Genomic DNA, 16,659 nt, shown 5'->3' with positions numbered 1-16,659 from the left:
ATCCGATAAGCGTTTGGGACGAAAGCCGTTGCCACTCGCGAGGAATGCACGAAAAAATATGTGCACATGTAAGTCATTAGTTAAGGATGGTATGTCGGGCTCAAATATTTGGCGATGCTTGCAAATCTCGGCGCCAGTGAGACAAAAATGCCGCTTGAAAGACGCCGACAGAAGGGCCTTTTGGACGGCAGCTAAAATAATATTAAAAAGACGGCATATGAAAACAAATGACCGTAGGATTAGGTATCAAATGCAAACCCTTGACAAGCGGCTTAAGAAAACATTACAGCTGCCGGTTTTCACAGAAGTATGAGAAATGTGCCACTTTTACGAAACAAAGCCTCAAACAGAACATGTTTGAATTATCACGAATTGTTCCCTCGTCGCATGAAACGTTATCTTTCCTTATATACAGTTTATTTGGAATGTTTTTACATGTGTGATTCATTAAAATACAAACTAATATAATAAATAACCAATATTTATGCTGCCTGCGTGCAGTACATACAAATCAACAAAATATTTAAAACTTATTTTTTGCCATTAAATGTGGTTAAATTGCTATAAAATTATTTACTTACGTAGACAATTAAATATCTTTTTAAATCTTTTCCCTACATGTTTATTGGATGAACTAACTTTTAATACCGAAGTCAGGTAATCACAAAAATTAAATAGAAAAAATTAAGAAGCTTTCAAGTTATTTACTCTTATTGTTCATACGATAAATTTTATTAATAAATAAGTAATATTATTATATGAAAACATGTTTATTATTCCTTGTTATTAACACAGACTTCCTTATTAATTTTCACATCGGAAACGGTGGAATATTTTAATCTCAAAGCATGAACCTTGCACTATGTGCTAAGCGCCATTCGTTCCAGGAAATAATATGAATGAATATGTGGGAAATATAAACAAGTATTAATAATACATTATTAATAATATATACCAATTTTGAATGTATGTGTCATGGAAATAGTGCTTAAGAAAATCCAAAACGCCATAACATGACGTATTAAAAAGATTCTGTTGGTCATATCCTTGGTCAAATCTAATCAATGACGTAAAGACTGACGTCACAAATATATCTCGCGCTGATCGAAATCGGTGAAGAACCTCAGAGAAATTGATATTATGAGTCATGACGCAAGATTGCCGAGAGATGACGTCATACACGGGCCTTACGCGGATCCAACCGACTTTGAAATTCATTATCATCACGATAATTATTAAGAACATAGATAAACCCGATATTTGCAAATTCGGAATTACCTGTATTGTTCCAATTGATTGACATCAATTTCCTGTTACGTATTATTTTACCCTGAAAATTTGAATGTGTAAATGAATTTGTAAATGTTTATTCAGTTCACTTGAAATGTAATGTAACAATAAGAATTTTCTCGAAAATAAAATTTCTCGTTCTATTAGGTAATAGGCGTACATTTGGCACATATAAATGTCTAATTATTATTTGCCTATGAATTATTTTTTTTTCTGTTTGATTAACTGCGATTAATTTTCAATTAAAATCGATCGAGTTCTTAGCTTGATCACGATGACGGTAGATATTTGAAATTACTTCAGATGATAATTTTTACTTTTTGCTTCATTATTTTCTAAAAATTGAGAGTTTAGTTTAGTTAGTTTAGTTTAGTATTACACTCTAGTTAGTTTCCTGACTTTTCATATAAACTAAGAGAAATCTATATTGATAACATAACATATGAAATGATTTAAAAATAATTGATAAAAACACACAAATTGAAAGTTAGTGTTAGACTTAATCTACCTATAATTTGTAATTATTTTAAAACTAGCTTTCCGCCCGCGGCCTAACCCGCGTTTTGAAAGAAAAACCCGCATAGTTCCCGTTCCCGTGGGATTTCCGGGATGAAACCTATCCTGTGTTAATCCAAGCTACCCTCTATATGTGTGCTAAATTTCATTGTACCTAATCGGTTCAGTAGTATTTGCGTGAAAGAGTAACAAACACACACACACATCCTCACAAACTTTCGCATTTATAATTATTATATTCACTACAAAATTGGAAGTTAATATCGAGAAGCCTTTTATTCGGTTGATTTAAGGATTTAGTGACAATTAATTTAGGTACATATATCTACATTTTTGAGATTATAATTACTGATGTTTTCCGACCATATTTACTTAATTAATAAAATTACCTACCTGTGGCTCTTTATATTTTATTTTTTTCCGGAAATAAAGACTCTTTGAAATGTAGATAGTTAGGTAAGTATTGGCAGTTTACAAAGTGTTTTCATATAGGTAGATACTAATTTCTTTTGGAAATGGATATGAAATGTAAATAAATATTGTGTTTTAAAAATACACATCACACCATCATCATGACGATTCGGCTTAATCAAAAATGACCAAGCAAAACATAATATAACGAGGCCGCAAACGTGACAAACCGCAGGCATTGTAGGAATTCACCAGAACCTTTTACAGGCTTGAGGAAAACGTTTGATCTCTTGCCAATTACCACCTACGTCACAAATATTATGCAAAATCGTCCGCTTAGACCAAAGATAATATTATAATACTACTAGATTTCCGACCGCGGCTTCGTCCGCGTTTCAAAAGAAAAACCCGCTTAGTTCTCGTTCCTAAAAAGTTAGCCTAATTGTCTGGGTCAATTATTCTGGGTCTTCAGCTACCTACATACCAAATTTAATTGTAAACAGTTCATTAGTATTTACGTGAAAGAGCATCCATCCATCCTCACAAACTTTAGCATTTGTAATATTAGTAGGATAGGATTAGTAGGATGGTTTAGACACAGTAGCACGCGCTCACCATGATTCACGACTCGTGACCGTGACGTCAGCGGTCGCGTGCAAGCTAACCTTCGCCGCCGGCATCACGTACACGCCGCGATTTACCTCATATCACTTCTTTATACGTGACTATGCGTATTTATATATTACACGCGTCAATTTTTTGCCGACGAATTCACACATTATGCACAAATATGTATGTCATGTATCTACGCAGTTTTGGCTTTTGAATATGTATTAGTTTTTTCAGTGGATAACATGTTTTGTTACATAGAAATTGTATAAAATGAATAATTCGCGTATTGATTGGCTATTTTCACCATTTTTTTCACGCATTGCTCAATAAAATAGTATAGACTATAGATATAAAACTCCAAATAGGCATATTTCGATAAAACTTTTAAATATTATATGATGAAAAATCTTGTTGAGGCAAATTGATTAACATACCTACCTAGGTAAACATCACTATTAATTGATTTCGCCATTAACAATCCTTTAGTGCAATATAGCGGATATATTATCGTGTTGGTTCTTGTACACAACCTAATAACATTATTATAATAAAAGGAAAATTTTTACAAGGACTCTTCATTACTTCCAGTTTACAACATAAATATGTCCATAGTTATGAATAATGCATATTCAGTCATTATCATTGACGTCACGAATAGAACTAATTATCTATTTTTGGAACTAAGACACTGCTATCTGATAATAATGTATAAATAGAATAATTGCAAGTGCACGTGCGCCCTCACGCAAAGTCAGCTAATAATAATTATCGGAATATTCCTACAATTATGACCAAGTGCAATCGCTTAGACCAACATAACTATTAACCCCAATTTATAGATAACACACTCGCAAATGGCTTTTAAATATCTTCATTCATTAATAAACGATGGAAAGGAAAATTTAGCAAAACATCTCCGAAAATTAATTAGAAATATTCCCAAGGATGTGACCAGGTTAGAGTTTCTTTATAATATTATCTAGCATTCGAAATTTCTAGAAAAAAAAGTCATTAAAATGTCGGACGTGTGAAATTCTTAATCGTCATCGTATTAGCATAATTCGCGTGTGGCAATTTAGTTCACACGAATTATTTGAATATGTTAAACGTAAAATTTTTCCTCTGAGACGTGACATATTACGTATTAGTCACAGATAAAAAAGTAAAAAAAAATCCCGCGCGAGTCAAGCAAATAGAATTAAAAGTTAAAACCCAAGAAGGCCTTCACGGCATTGTAGAGTTTATATTTTATCATTTGATTTCTGAGTCATCAACTTTCATTGCTACGTTTGTATTAGTCAGAGATAAATGAGTATTATATACCCTTTATTTTAATGTGGTTAAATTCCTTCCTGAATCATCAAACATTATTCCGGATGCTACTTGTAAACTCTGCATAAAACATTATTTTCCATAATACTACATTGAGTAAATTTTTTCGTTTCTCGTGTGCAAAATGTAACATAATTTCATAATAGTTTTAAATTTATAATTAACAAATCTTCTAATTATAGGTATTTAATTGAATAGGTCCATGGAAAATTGAAAAAAAACGTAATATGTGCCTATAAATATAGGTAGAGGCTAGAGCGCATTAAAAAATGCTTGCACCCATAAATACCTAATGTCTTGTTAATCTTAATAATCTAGATTACCTACATAATGATGACTGCATTATGCATATTCGTAGAAAAGAAATTGTTCAAATATACTTGATTTTCCTTTATTGTGTGTGTGTCATTAAACAATAAAAGCCGTATAAAAACCTTATCTTTAAAACCTTTTTGTTTTATCTATACTTTACTAATGACTATTAATTATTATGTCATAGATTTGGCGCACGTCCTCGCCTCTAAAGGACGGAATATTATGAGCGGAAAACGTGAGAAAATACACGAAGTTAACAAATAATATAATACTTGGTCTTTATTACAGTTTATACTTACTTTCAATTAAATAATACCTTTACAAAAATAGCTCTACATTCTCAATAGTAAAATTGTTTTACATTATTTAGATTTTTTTATGTTGTTTCAAAGTAGATAATATCCTGATATGACCAAATATTGATAAAAATTTTTCATTCCTACACAAACTCTTACCTATTATTAAACTTATAGGCGTCGCCGGAATATGATAATTCCCTTCAAATAAATTTTTTTTCAATCGGCTCTTTCCATCCACCTGTTCTTATCTCTTGTTAAGAAATTAGCTATTATTATCATTTTCAATTCCAAATTTTTGTATGGTATGATATTTGCTTAAACAAGTTTACTTAACTAATTTCTAGAAATTTTTTACATATTATAATATCTTTCATATATATTATTACTGAATTTTAGTATTTTTCACAATATTATGAATAACTAATTATTACTTATACTATCAAATAATATAACCGCGGTTAAACGTGCCGTGTGACGCATGCCGGTGCGCGTGCGCCGCTGACGTGTTACCGCTTAATTGACATATTTCCGCCTTTACATAAAGATAGTGGAATTTTTATTGGCTTGTCAAATCGATGTGTTTGTGTGGCGCTTTGTTTCAATTACAATATTAAGTATGTTGTCGAATTTCTATTACCTACTTCGAGTGTCAGAAGATGATTGACCACTGTATGTCTGTTAATATAAAAATCGCTAGGTTTAATTAAACAAAATATTTAAACTACCATCAGCTTTTGTGCTCATAAATTATACTATAAAATATTCAAATGTTTAAGTACGAAGCGTACCTGCTTATTTCGTAAAAGAAGGTATGTACCTATCATAAATCATGTTCTTAATTTACCACGAAAATAGTAAGCCACACCTTCAAATCAGCGATAGTAACAAAAATAAATCAATATTATCGTTTATCGACACGTATAAACGTATTCAGTAACACAACGGACATCACTATCAGCCTCATGGGTTCCATGCACTTGTTCGTGGTCGATAAACGTATCTATTTATCGATATCCTGAGCGCAATGATTACAATATTACCTACCTAACCTATATATAGAGCGTTGCGCTAGACATGTTTTTCGATATTACTTACAATAAAGATTAATACATACCTCCTTTTATATTTTAATGATAAATATCTAATCTATTATTCGCAAAAACAAGTTGTAACATTCATATGCACTTTGATACTCATTATCTACATTTAAATCTACCACGGTACAGCCCAACTAGAATACAGTGTTTTATATGCAATCATTCCTATCTATGCCAAAATATAGTAAGTACGTCATTTTAGTTGCATTTAAACTTCAAAAAACACACTACAAAACTCTACCTTCCTCAAAAGTCACAATACAGTCAACAATATTGATACAAAACCTCTACACACCTCCGTGAATATCTTACCAAACAATCGTATATCCTTATTTGAAAGTAGGTAGTAAATATTTGTAAAAACAGTTCACCAAGGAAAGTAGGCGTATGATAATAAAATGAACTCATAAGCAACGCGTGGGCTGACCACCGCCCACTCGTGTGACTAATGTCACTGTACCGCTACTGATCTTAATATTTATTTGTAATTTTTAATTTTAACACACTTTATGTTAAGGATTAAACACTAATAATAATTAAACAATCCATGTGACAAATTCATACCGATTTTTATTAGTAGATACAACAACATAAGACATACCTACAATAATTCACACAAACAACAGTTAAATTTAATAATAAGCTGTATTTAAAATAAATATTCAGGTCAACAGGAAAAGCTTTAAATATATATTTTATCTACAATATTATCTTTAACATTAAGATAGTATGAGCAAATACTCGTAACACTGTCAGAGATTTGCGTTTCTATTTAAAGACATAAAGACAGGTAGGTATATCTCGTATAGTGTCTAAAAGACATTACAAACATCCTGTTCGAATCCTTGCTTTATTCCGTACCTTAATTACTGCACAAAAAGGTAACATCGTCTGCAAAAAATAATAACATAGCATTTCGCAATAATCATTAGACTCTTCATCGGAACGTAATAGCTGCGCCCGTAATTCTATCTGTCAATAGTTATTACGAGTAATCCAAGATTGATGTCGAACAGAAGCTCGCAGGTTATAATTGAGCGAGCCATTGTAGGCGCCGGGGCTTGATTGATAGTCTGGCGATTATCCCGTCGTTGCGACACTGCTAACTCTTAATTAGATTCACCTTAATAAGATACCCTTGCATAATAGTAGCCGATCCAGCTTCATCAGATTAATTGTTATGCGACCGGCCACCGTCTCGAATCTTGATCAATGATTGCGCTACCGTACATTGTATCTACCTCGAATTACAGCTCGTTAACTGTATTACATTACAATTGCGTCGACTAAAGAACGTATCCACAAGTCGACTTGTAGAGCGAACGGGCGGTGACTCTACCTGTATCTAATGGCAGCCCTAAGATGAAAATTTGAAAGTTTCTAAATCGCGGCCAAATAGTAGATAGCAATAGGAAGAGCAATAGTGCATAGCCATCCGCAACAATTACCGTGTCGCGTCTCGGCGTGCGCCCGCGCCGGCAATTGTTTACGGCGCGCACGCGCGGCGCGGCGCGTGTCCCCCCGCGCCCCGGCGGCAGCTGCTCGCACAGGTGGCGCGTGTGGGAACTCGACGGCTCTGCTCGTTCCCACGATCGCGCGCCCTCAGCTCCCTATATAAGCCCCCGCCCGACCGGCTCACCGCATTCCGCGTTCAACGCTCAGCGCAAACGCACTCACTACTCGCTCACACACAATGTCTACCATGTCTTACGATCTCGCGTATCCGATCTCGGATGACGGCCCGCAACCCGTCTCGCGCACTTACCAATATCGCAAAGTGATGAAACCGATGCTCGAGCGCAAAAGGCGCGCTCGCATCAACCGTTGCCTCGACGAGTTGAAGGAGTTGATGGTCAGCGCTCTCCAGTCGGAGGGTGAAAATGTGGCCAAGTTGGAGAAAGCTGATATTTTGGAATTGACCGTTCGTCATCTGCACAAGCTGCGCCGCCAGCGCCGGCTCTCGCTGAACCCTACAGTGGATGCCGATCGCTTCAGAGCTGGATTTACTCACGCCGCAAACGAAGTCTCCCGTTGCTTGGCTTCCATCCCTGGAGTGGATGTGAGGCTAGGAACTCAGCTGATGACACACCTCGGACACAGACTGAACGACATCCAACGCGCTGCCGCTGGCAGCGACACGCCGCCGGCCAGCCCGCCCAGCCCCGCTCTGTCGACCGTGTCCTCCTCCTCGGGCTACGTGACCCCGTCGCCGCCGGCCTCACCCGTACCCATGCACACCGCCGTGCCGCTGGACTGCACCACCAGCAGCCTCAAGAGCGCGGTGTGGAGGCCGTGGTAAAGGATTCGCCCGGAAGGGCGGACCCGGCTCCGCGGTCACATCTGTTCCAACGCCGTTCGGAGTCGCCAGCCCTCCCAGTGTCCGCCCTCGTCCTGTCTAGTGCTAAGAAGTTAACTTAGATCTCATCACTGATTGTTTAGAGTAGGTTTCAAAACCTTTTAGTTAGTATAAGTTGAACTGAAAAGCTTTAATCAAAATAGTTTATAAGTATATTGTGATATTAAAGTTTAATTTTATTGTAGAGATGTATCGAGCCTTACCGACTATGAGTGGGTTCGGATTGTTATTATATTATCGTTAAAAAGATTTCACGAATGTGAACAATGCAAGAGAACAATTTAATAAAAAATATTTTTCAATGATATTTCTGTATTTCCTTCAACCACCCATCAACTCTAGAAAGAAAAGTTAATTTTTCAATAATTGCTCAGAGATAATAAATCACATGATTATTCAAATATAAAAAATAGATGTTACTGGAAATAATGTATACAAACAATATGGAGTGATAAATATGAAAAGAGGTTAAGGGCGCGGGCCTATGACCCGGCGCGCGTGCTCAGTAACTTTCCTGTAGACATACAAACAAACTCTGCGACACTAGAATTTGTATAAGTAATCGCTCTGTAACTGAACTCGATGACGACAGTACGAGAAATATTTGCCGCCGTTGCATAAGTTATTATATTCCTAATAAGCACAGAGACCATTAGAATATGCCGGACAAATAATTACGGATTAGTAGAATTTAAATATTTAATAAAAGAATTGATACGGAATTGATACCTACTGCCCTCTGATTTATTAGTTAATAGAATCATGTAACACCTGTATAAATAATACCTATTAAAATAATCAACGCAATTTCGGAACTATATCTATATTTTCTTTAGTTATCATAATATCTAAATAAAATGTAGAGCGCAAAAAGTAGAGTCATTTGTTTCGGTTCGGTGTTTTTAGTCTATCGCAATTTCCATAGAAAAACCATTGCTAAAATGTACGTCACATCAAGTTTGTGCGTAATACCAGAAAAAATTACCATTGAAAAACATCAAGTAATTTGTAAAGAGATAAGTATATTTTTTTAAATACAAAACAAAATAAATTTGTTGAAGCTAACTCCACTCTCCAGTATATAAGCATAATTGGAAATTGTTTCTATGAGAATTTGAGAAGAGAATCCACTAAAATAATTATAAATCATAATATTATGATCATGTGGAAAAATATCCCATTCATTTCAAATACTTATCACATTAATGGTTCAACCATAGTTCAACCTATGTATTCAACCTATGTATGTGTCGCCATCTATACCACGACTGGCGCAAACAGCGAGCTTTTAAAAGCTTTTTCTTCTCAGAGCCCTCTCTTTATAAGCCGTGGTATTAAGTAAAAGCCCGGTTTGTTAATAGCGTGTCAGTCGTTTTAAAAACGCGCTTTTTGCTTTCCTTTCCTTGTCGTTAAATCCCTTATTATTAAGTATTAAAATTCACTTGAAACTAATCTAGATGTTAAAAATAACAATTACAGACTAAAAATATTCTTATTATTATTGCAAATTATAAATAGACATTAAAAATGATCAAAATAATCAAGGGAAAATATTATCTATCATATTATGACGTACATAAACAAATTGAATTGTTACAGTTTTGACATAAATTCAAGTATTAAAGTTCACTGGAAATTATCTCATTCCTTTATTTAAAAATCTCATATCGCATTGCTTTCAATCTAAAAATGAATCCACTTTTGATAAAATTTTCTGAGTGTCGTCCGATCGAAATTGCTATAAAAAAATTGCTAGACGCGTAGAATAGGTTTATCTTAAAAATGTAGTGTGACAATGTAAGAAATTAACATGGTCGTCTTAATATTGTATAAATAATTAATATTATATATAGGAAAATAACATAGTCCTTAATTCTTTAATTATCCCCACGAGTAAATTATAAACGATAAACTCTTGGCCATCGTAAAGTTTTTGAAACTCATTATAATATAATAGTTTGTTATTATTTAGTATTTTCGTCTTATGAATTAATTCTTACTATTGCATCAGTATTTATTTAACTTGACCATAGATAAGAAACGAACGATGAATCGACATAATTGTTTAATTAGATAGAAATGAATGACATTATTTTCTTAAAAGATATAGCGAGTACGTATGTATAAGATGAAAAATTAAGAGAAAGAGATGTTGTATGACAAGCAGACAGTAAATACATATAGTACTTTTTTATTTTATACACAGTACCTATAACATTGGTATACAAAACAAAGATTTGATCTTCATAACATAATTGTAACGTTTAATCGAACCCTTTACGTTTCATTAAAAAATAAAAATAACTAACCATTTTCTGATCTCGTAACAGGAAAAATCAATTGCATTATCATGCCTACACCAATCGTTTCAATTTATAAAAGATCCGCTTATCAATTTACTTAGTTCAAATAATATTACGTAGATGATGTAAGTTCTTGCGTGCTCTTGTTAAAAATAATAGTACAAACAATCAACATAATAATATGGTCGACAAACGTTTAATCTCCTAGCTTCAAATTGCGCCGCTCGTTTCAAGAATTGGGTTTTAAACTTTAAATAAACACCGTTTTGTTCCTCTTATGATAACAATATGTCGTCATGAGTGAGAAAAATACTCGTGTCGATGGAAAGTTTATTCTCAAGATAATACATTAATGTGTACTTAATTCTACCCATTAGTCACCGCCGTAAATTAATTGTGTAATAAATTGACTATTTATTGTCATTTTTGTCATCACAATGTTTATAAAATACGTCTCCTCAAATATGTCATGAGAGTATTGATCTTATTTACAATCATTTATATGCTTGCAAGGAGTGAATGAACTTTACGTAACAAGATCCCGAAACTACCAGATATTATTTATTTTCTGATGATTTGTTAATGAATGTTGTATCACTCAATGTGACACATATTGTGAATCAGGAAATAAGTTATGTGTGGCCCTGACATCTTGGACAGTCCCAGAAACACGCGCTTAATAATATCTTAATAAAAATAGTGTTGATTAATAAACGGGGATTGTAGTTCAAATAAGAATACCTAATAATTGCTAGATCATATAATTATAAGAAATAGCAGTTTATCATGTAGTTGTAGCCAGGTTTACGAGCATACTATGGATAGAAAATTACTAACTGAAAGTTTAAAGACTTTCAGTTGAATAGGCAAGCATGTTTGTGTCAGAATTTGTTTAATCTATTTTGGAAATTTATTTCTAGTGGTGCTCACTTGTATCCTACCTAATACCTAATAACCCACCTAATTATCGTTTCTTACGAAGCTAACCATTACATTAAATAGTTACCAAAAATCCATGCGACTTACAAATAATCTCAACTGAAAAACAAACAATTCGAATGGACATGTCATGATTCACTGTAAATTCCGCTCATTATCCGAGTGTCTATCATGAAAATCGCATGATAGATAAGTAATTCAATCAGTCAAAAACAGTATGCTGATACCCTGAAGAAGGAGTGTTCCGCTCCTTATCGGTCCATTAACGCACGTGGCATCAGATCGGAGATAACAGCTGAGCTGCAGGGAAGCACCATGATAAGGAAAATCGTATCGTTTTGATAGAGTTCTGTGAAAAATACTACTTGCCAAAATGCAAGTGCGTGAAGGACAGTACACTTCTTATTTTTTTTTCTTAAATATTGTTATCATACTAGCTTCTAATTATATTATACTTTACTATATTATGGTAATACTTTTACACACATTGTTTTGCAGTTATTCTCTCAAGCTCAACTCTATCGCTTATATAGGGGTAGCTAAAATTGTTAACAACGGACGACCTATTTTTAAACTTAGTGCTGATTTACACAGGGTCAGTAGACAAGTCAGTCGCGGCGCCGAAATTCGGCGCCGCGACTGACTTTAACAGTTTACATAGACTTCAAGCCTCTGTACTGACTTCAAATCTGTTTACACAGGGTTTTTTTTCGGGTCAGCACTGATTTGCCTCGAATTTGTAGTCAGTTACTGACCCTGTGTAAATCAGCACTTATAGAATACCAGGGGCCGTATTATGACCTCTTGTTCCCAGTCAGTTTACACCCTGAATTTAACTGACTGGCAAATTTATATAATACCATAATTAACCATGGCTGGTTATTGCGATCATATTACGGCCCCTGTCCTATCTTTCTGGTGGGATCAAAATCGGAATATTTACATGAATATTATGTATAAAAATGTAGTAATAATAATAAATTGTTATTTGTAAAATATTTTATTTTTTTATAAGTTAATGCAGTTCACTGTGATATTCTCAAGAATGTTGTTTTGACATGGCCAAATAGATAATCTTTATTCGAAAACCTTGCACATCAAATCGTTTAGATAAAGCTCCGATAAAATTTATTGCATGTTACATAAAGTGTATATATGTATTTATATGTTATAAATCTATGAATTGTTTAACAATTAATGCTACGGGCCACAAAAGATTAGTAATAAATAGTAGCATCAATTAAAATAAGAATCACGTAAATCGGTTCAGAAACCTCGGCGTAATCGGTGTACATACATAAAAAATATACCTACCGGCCGAATTGAGAACCTCCTCCTTTTTTTGAAGTCGGTTAAGTAATTATTATGCAATAGAATTTAAATCTCGCAATTTCTACAGGCGCAACCAAACAAGCAAAGCTTAATTTTTTTCTAGAATCATTTCGAATATTAATTATGTACCTACAATTGTAGACTACAAAATACAGGACTTACATTATAATTGCAATTATTGAATAAATCGTTAATCACTTGAAGTAATCCAATACTTCAAGATGCCAAAATAATTCAGTTTATTTTGATGGTTGTGAGGACGAAAATAGATCATGCAGGTAGCTCAAAGAAAATGTAGGTACTAATTATTATTAATTATTGAGTTAAAATTTTATTTATTTATTTTTGTTGAGTTTAAATGTATATAATTAATGGGTCCAATTGCAATTTGGCAAGTTTTATTCATTTCTTTTTTTATTTTAACTGAAATTAAAAGTAATCAATTATGTTCTAGTAGGTACTAAAATATAACAACATTCGAAAAGATCAATTTTAACCTACTCTTGCAGTCTTACTCTACAGCTCTGATTCCAAGATTTCTTAGATTTTTCTATGCCCTAACAAATGCATACAAAAAGATATTTTAGTATTTTACAAACAAACGTCACTTATCTGGCTGTAACGCCTCCTCGTGCCAACCATGTGACTGTTATCTACCGCGTACACTTTGGCAACCGCTATCGAATAATTACTGATATATTAAACAACGTCACTGTGTTGAATTTCGAGAAAAATTGTAATGACGTCCAAAGAATCAGATTGTATCAGCCTCTTTATTTGCAACAATAAATATTGTAATTTTTTAATACACTAGCGGTCCGCCCCGGCTTCGCCTGTGGTAAATGTTCACGTTTTCTCTCCATAAGAACGATCCTCGTACTTCAAGGAATATTATGAAAAAGACTCAACCAAATCGGTTCAGCCGTTCTCGAGTTTTACGCTTACCACACACACAATTGACGATTCATTTTTATTATAACTATGTAGATAATTCTAAAGTTCGTTAGATTTAAATTAATCGAACGGTATCTGTGAATATATTAATCGAATGATGTATATAGATTTTAATCTACGAAATTGATTTAACATTCGAGAAAAAATCAAAACGTCATATAAACTTGTATTCGTATTTCGTACAGTCCATTGACGCAAGTAAAAATACTTATTAGTTTGTTAGTCATCGTTCATCTACAGTACAAGTGAAAAAAGCAAATAATTTGGTAATGTTATGTAATAAGTAGGTACCTACTTACTTAATAATATTTTGGTAAACTTGAAATTATGCGAAAATGCAATTGACATCCACGGTCCACCCTTGCTTCAACTCTATGCTACCGAGCTACCGACTACCGTTTTAATGTGGTTTTAATGCTCTAAGATGCTACTGTGATGCTACTTTTAAATACTTAGTTAGTAATCTATGGCTCTACGCACTCGGAGTACCTATAGGCTATACCTATCTACATTATAATATGTAGGTATGCATTAATAAACTAAAAATATCGTTCTAATTCTTCTAAATAACAAGGTATTCACATTTGTACAGAGTCATATTTTTCTTCTATAAATAAAAAATGATGGAGTAAAGCGGTAATTTTTTCTCGAATACCTAGAAACCTATATGTCACATTATAAATAGAATTATTAATAAGTGTTTCAATATTACACAACTTCAATATAATAACATCAAAAAATTGTAAGATTACCTACACACATTTAATCATAATTTATAAATAACTTTTTGTTTATTTCAGATAACTAGAAAAAGCGTTTAATTGCAACAATTTTACGGTTAACTTGAATGACTCAAGGCTCAAGCGAGTGAGTCAAATTAATAAATAAGAACGAATAAAAAACAAGCGTATAATGCCCTTTCCCTTACGAGCACACTTATTAAATTGACCCCGGTCAAGTCTTAATGATTGTGTGAATTGTATTGACGCAAAATATTATGTGTCCGTTTTTTATGTTCTAAAATTAGATGGAAATACGCATTTCATCCTCATTAACCGTCTCCGGCACGTAGTCATGTCTCTTTTTATTTACTCATTGCTTATTTATCCTTAATACGTGTATTGACTTTTGGAATACCATCAATGTAATAGGTTACCCGCAAAATTTGAGACTCATTGTCTTTATATCATGTCTCTAGAAATTGCATCATAATCCGTTCCAGCCTTTTAAGACGTCCACTGAAGGACATAGGCCTCCCCCAGATTTCCATTTTCCATAACGACCGATCACCAGCTGCAGCGGCCTGACTCCAGCGGCTCCCCGCCATGCCAGTTGCCACTTTGATCAGTCCATCTTGTTGAAGGCATCATATGAATGATTTTTATCAAATATGCCTACTCGGTACATATAAACTGTAAATTTTCAGAAAATGCTAATTAATGTCCTCTTTCTTGGCGTGAACTAGTGTCATTTAGGGAATTCAAGGAGAAAAGACTTTCTTTTATAAATTGTGACACGCACGTCTTACAAACAATGATGCGTAACAATCATGTAATAATAGATATAATTCTATTTTTACTCTGAATTATCTAGAATTAAATAACGTTTTAGTTACGTAATTTGTAACTGAAATTGTTGTCAAGCCGCCTTTTAACCTCATATCAACGGAATATTTGCAATTTTCATTATCAGTTGTGTTTAATTATTAATAAAGTTAAAAAGGCCCGGCCAATTAAATCGGTTGTCAAGTAAAAAATGATCAGCGTATAAAAAATTTGTAATTTATCAAGAAAGCATTAGAGAATATTTGTACTTAGGTATCAATTAAATTAAAATATTTACTAAATCAATAATTAATATTATTAACTTTTATGCTTTTTACAATTTGCTTTCTGTAATTAACTGTAACTATTATGAAAAAGAAAATACTCATTAATTTTCATTCATTAGACAAGTAAATTAGTAGAGCTGCTGGCGCTAGCAAAAACACTTTTACTTTAATATTTGGCAAGTTTGAAAAGGACAAACCTTTTTTCCTCATCAATGCATTTCAAAAGTAAACAATTTGATTACCTAATAAAACTAAGTGCATTAATATCAGACGTTATTACTTTAAAATTGTGGAAAATTCAAGCTTTGCGAATGTATATAGAAAGCATGCATATTTGTTTACCACACATACGTTCTAATTTCATCCTTTAATAAGTTATATCTCTAGAACCAGTGCACTAGATTAAATTCCACTTGAATTGAATTGAGACGTTTCTACTGCGCTTCAAACATCAATAGATGAATAGAGCAATCATCGTTAATTCATACAAGGGCAGAGGCGATGTGATGCGTGTTTCGAGTAATTGAGTAAATACTCTAATTTTCCTACAAATATATGGGTTATTATATCTTTGTTGTTGTGTGTAATGTCGTCAAAATTTGTTTGATATTGCGTCCACACAGAGCTCACATACTCTGATTATACTTAGAATAATAATGAATCGACAAAAACAATACGTCATAGATAATATTATCTATCTATGTATTTATGGTCAATATACAATTATATATTTGTGATTTTCACATTAAATATCGTTTTATGTACCTACCTAACTTTAAAAATACAGGATTGATAACATCTAGGTATTTTTTATTATAGCAATCAAATAAAACAACAATGTTAATTTTAATCAATTGGAATTTCCCCGCACGTTCAAAAATAGGTACGTAGCCACATCTATATTCACAAAATATAATGATTACCTAGTACCATATTAAAAATAATATAATATCAAATATGTATAAGCTTATTTACTATAGGTATGATTGGTGATAGCGAAAGCACCATCTCGTCAAAAGAAAATCGAAAAAGAAAAAAAAAACATCTTTTGTCATGGAAAACGTGCTACAAA

General features: G+C 33.3%; 2 protein-coding genes across 2 annotated transcripts in view; one reads left to right on the top strand and one right to left on the bottom strand.

Moving 5' to 3' along the window:
• Positions 1 to 16,659, bottom strand: part of LOC123698106 (SET domain-containing protein SmydA-8) — a 542,384-nt gene that overhangs the window by 423,363 nt on the left and 102,362 nt on the right. The window lies entirely within an intron of this gene.
• Positions 7,527 to 8,535, top strand: LOC123698129 (enhancer of split mbeta protein-like). The gene has a single exon (XM_045644726.1). The coding sequence runs from the start codon at positions 7,566 to 7,568 to the stop codon at positions 8,169 to 8,171; it is 606 nt and encodes a 201-aa protein (XP_045500682.1). The 5' UTR covers positions 7,527 to 7,565; the 3' UTR covers positions 8,172 to 8,535.

Source organism: Colias croceus, chromosome 15 (assembly GCF_905220415.1).
Source record: "Colias croceus chromosome 15, ilColCroc2.1".
NCBI lineage: Eukaryota > Metazoa > Arthropoda > Insecta > Lepidoptera > Pieridae > Colias > Colias croceus.
Note: the sequence above shows the minus strand (reverse complement) of the source record. Positions and strands in the feature narration are given on the sequence as shown.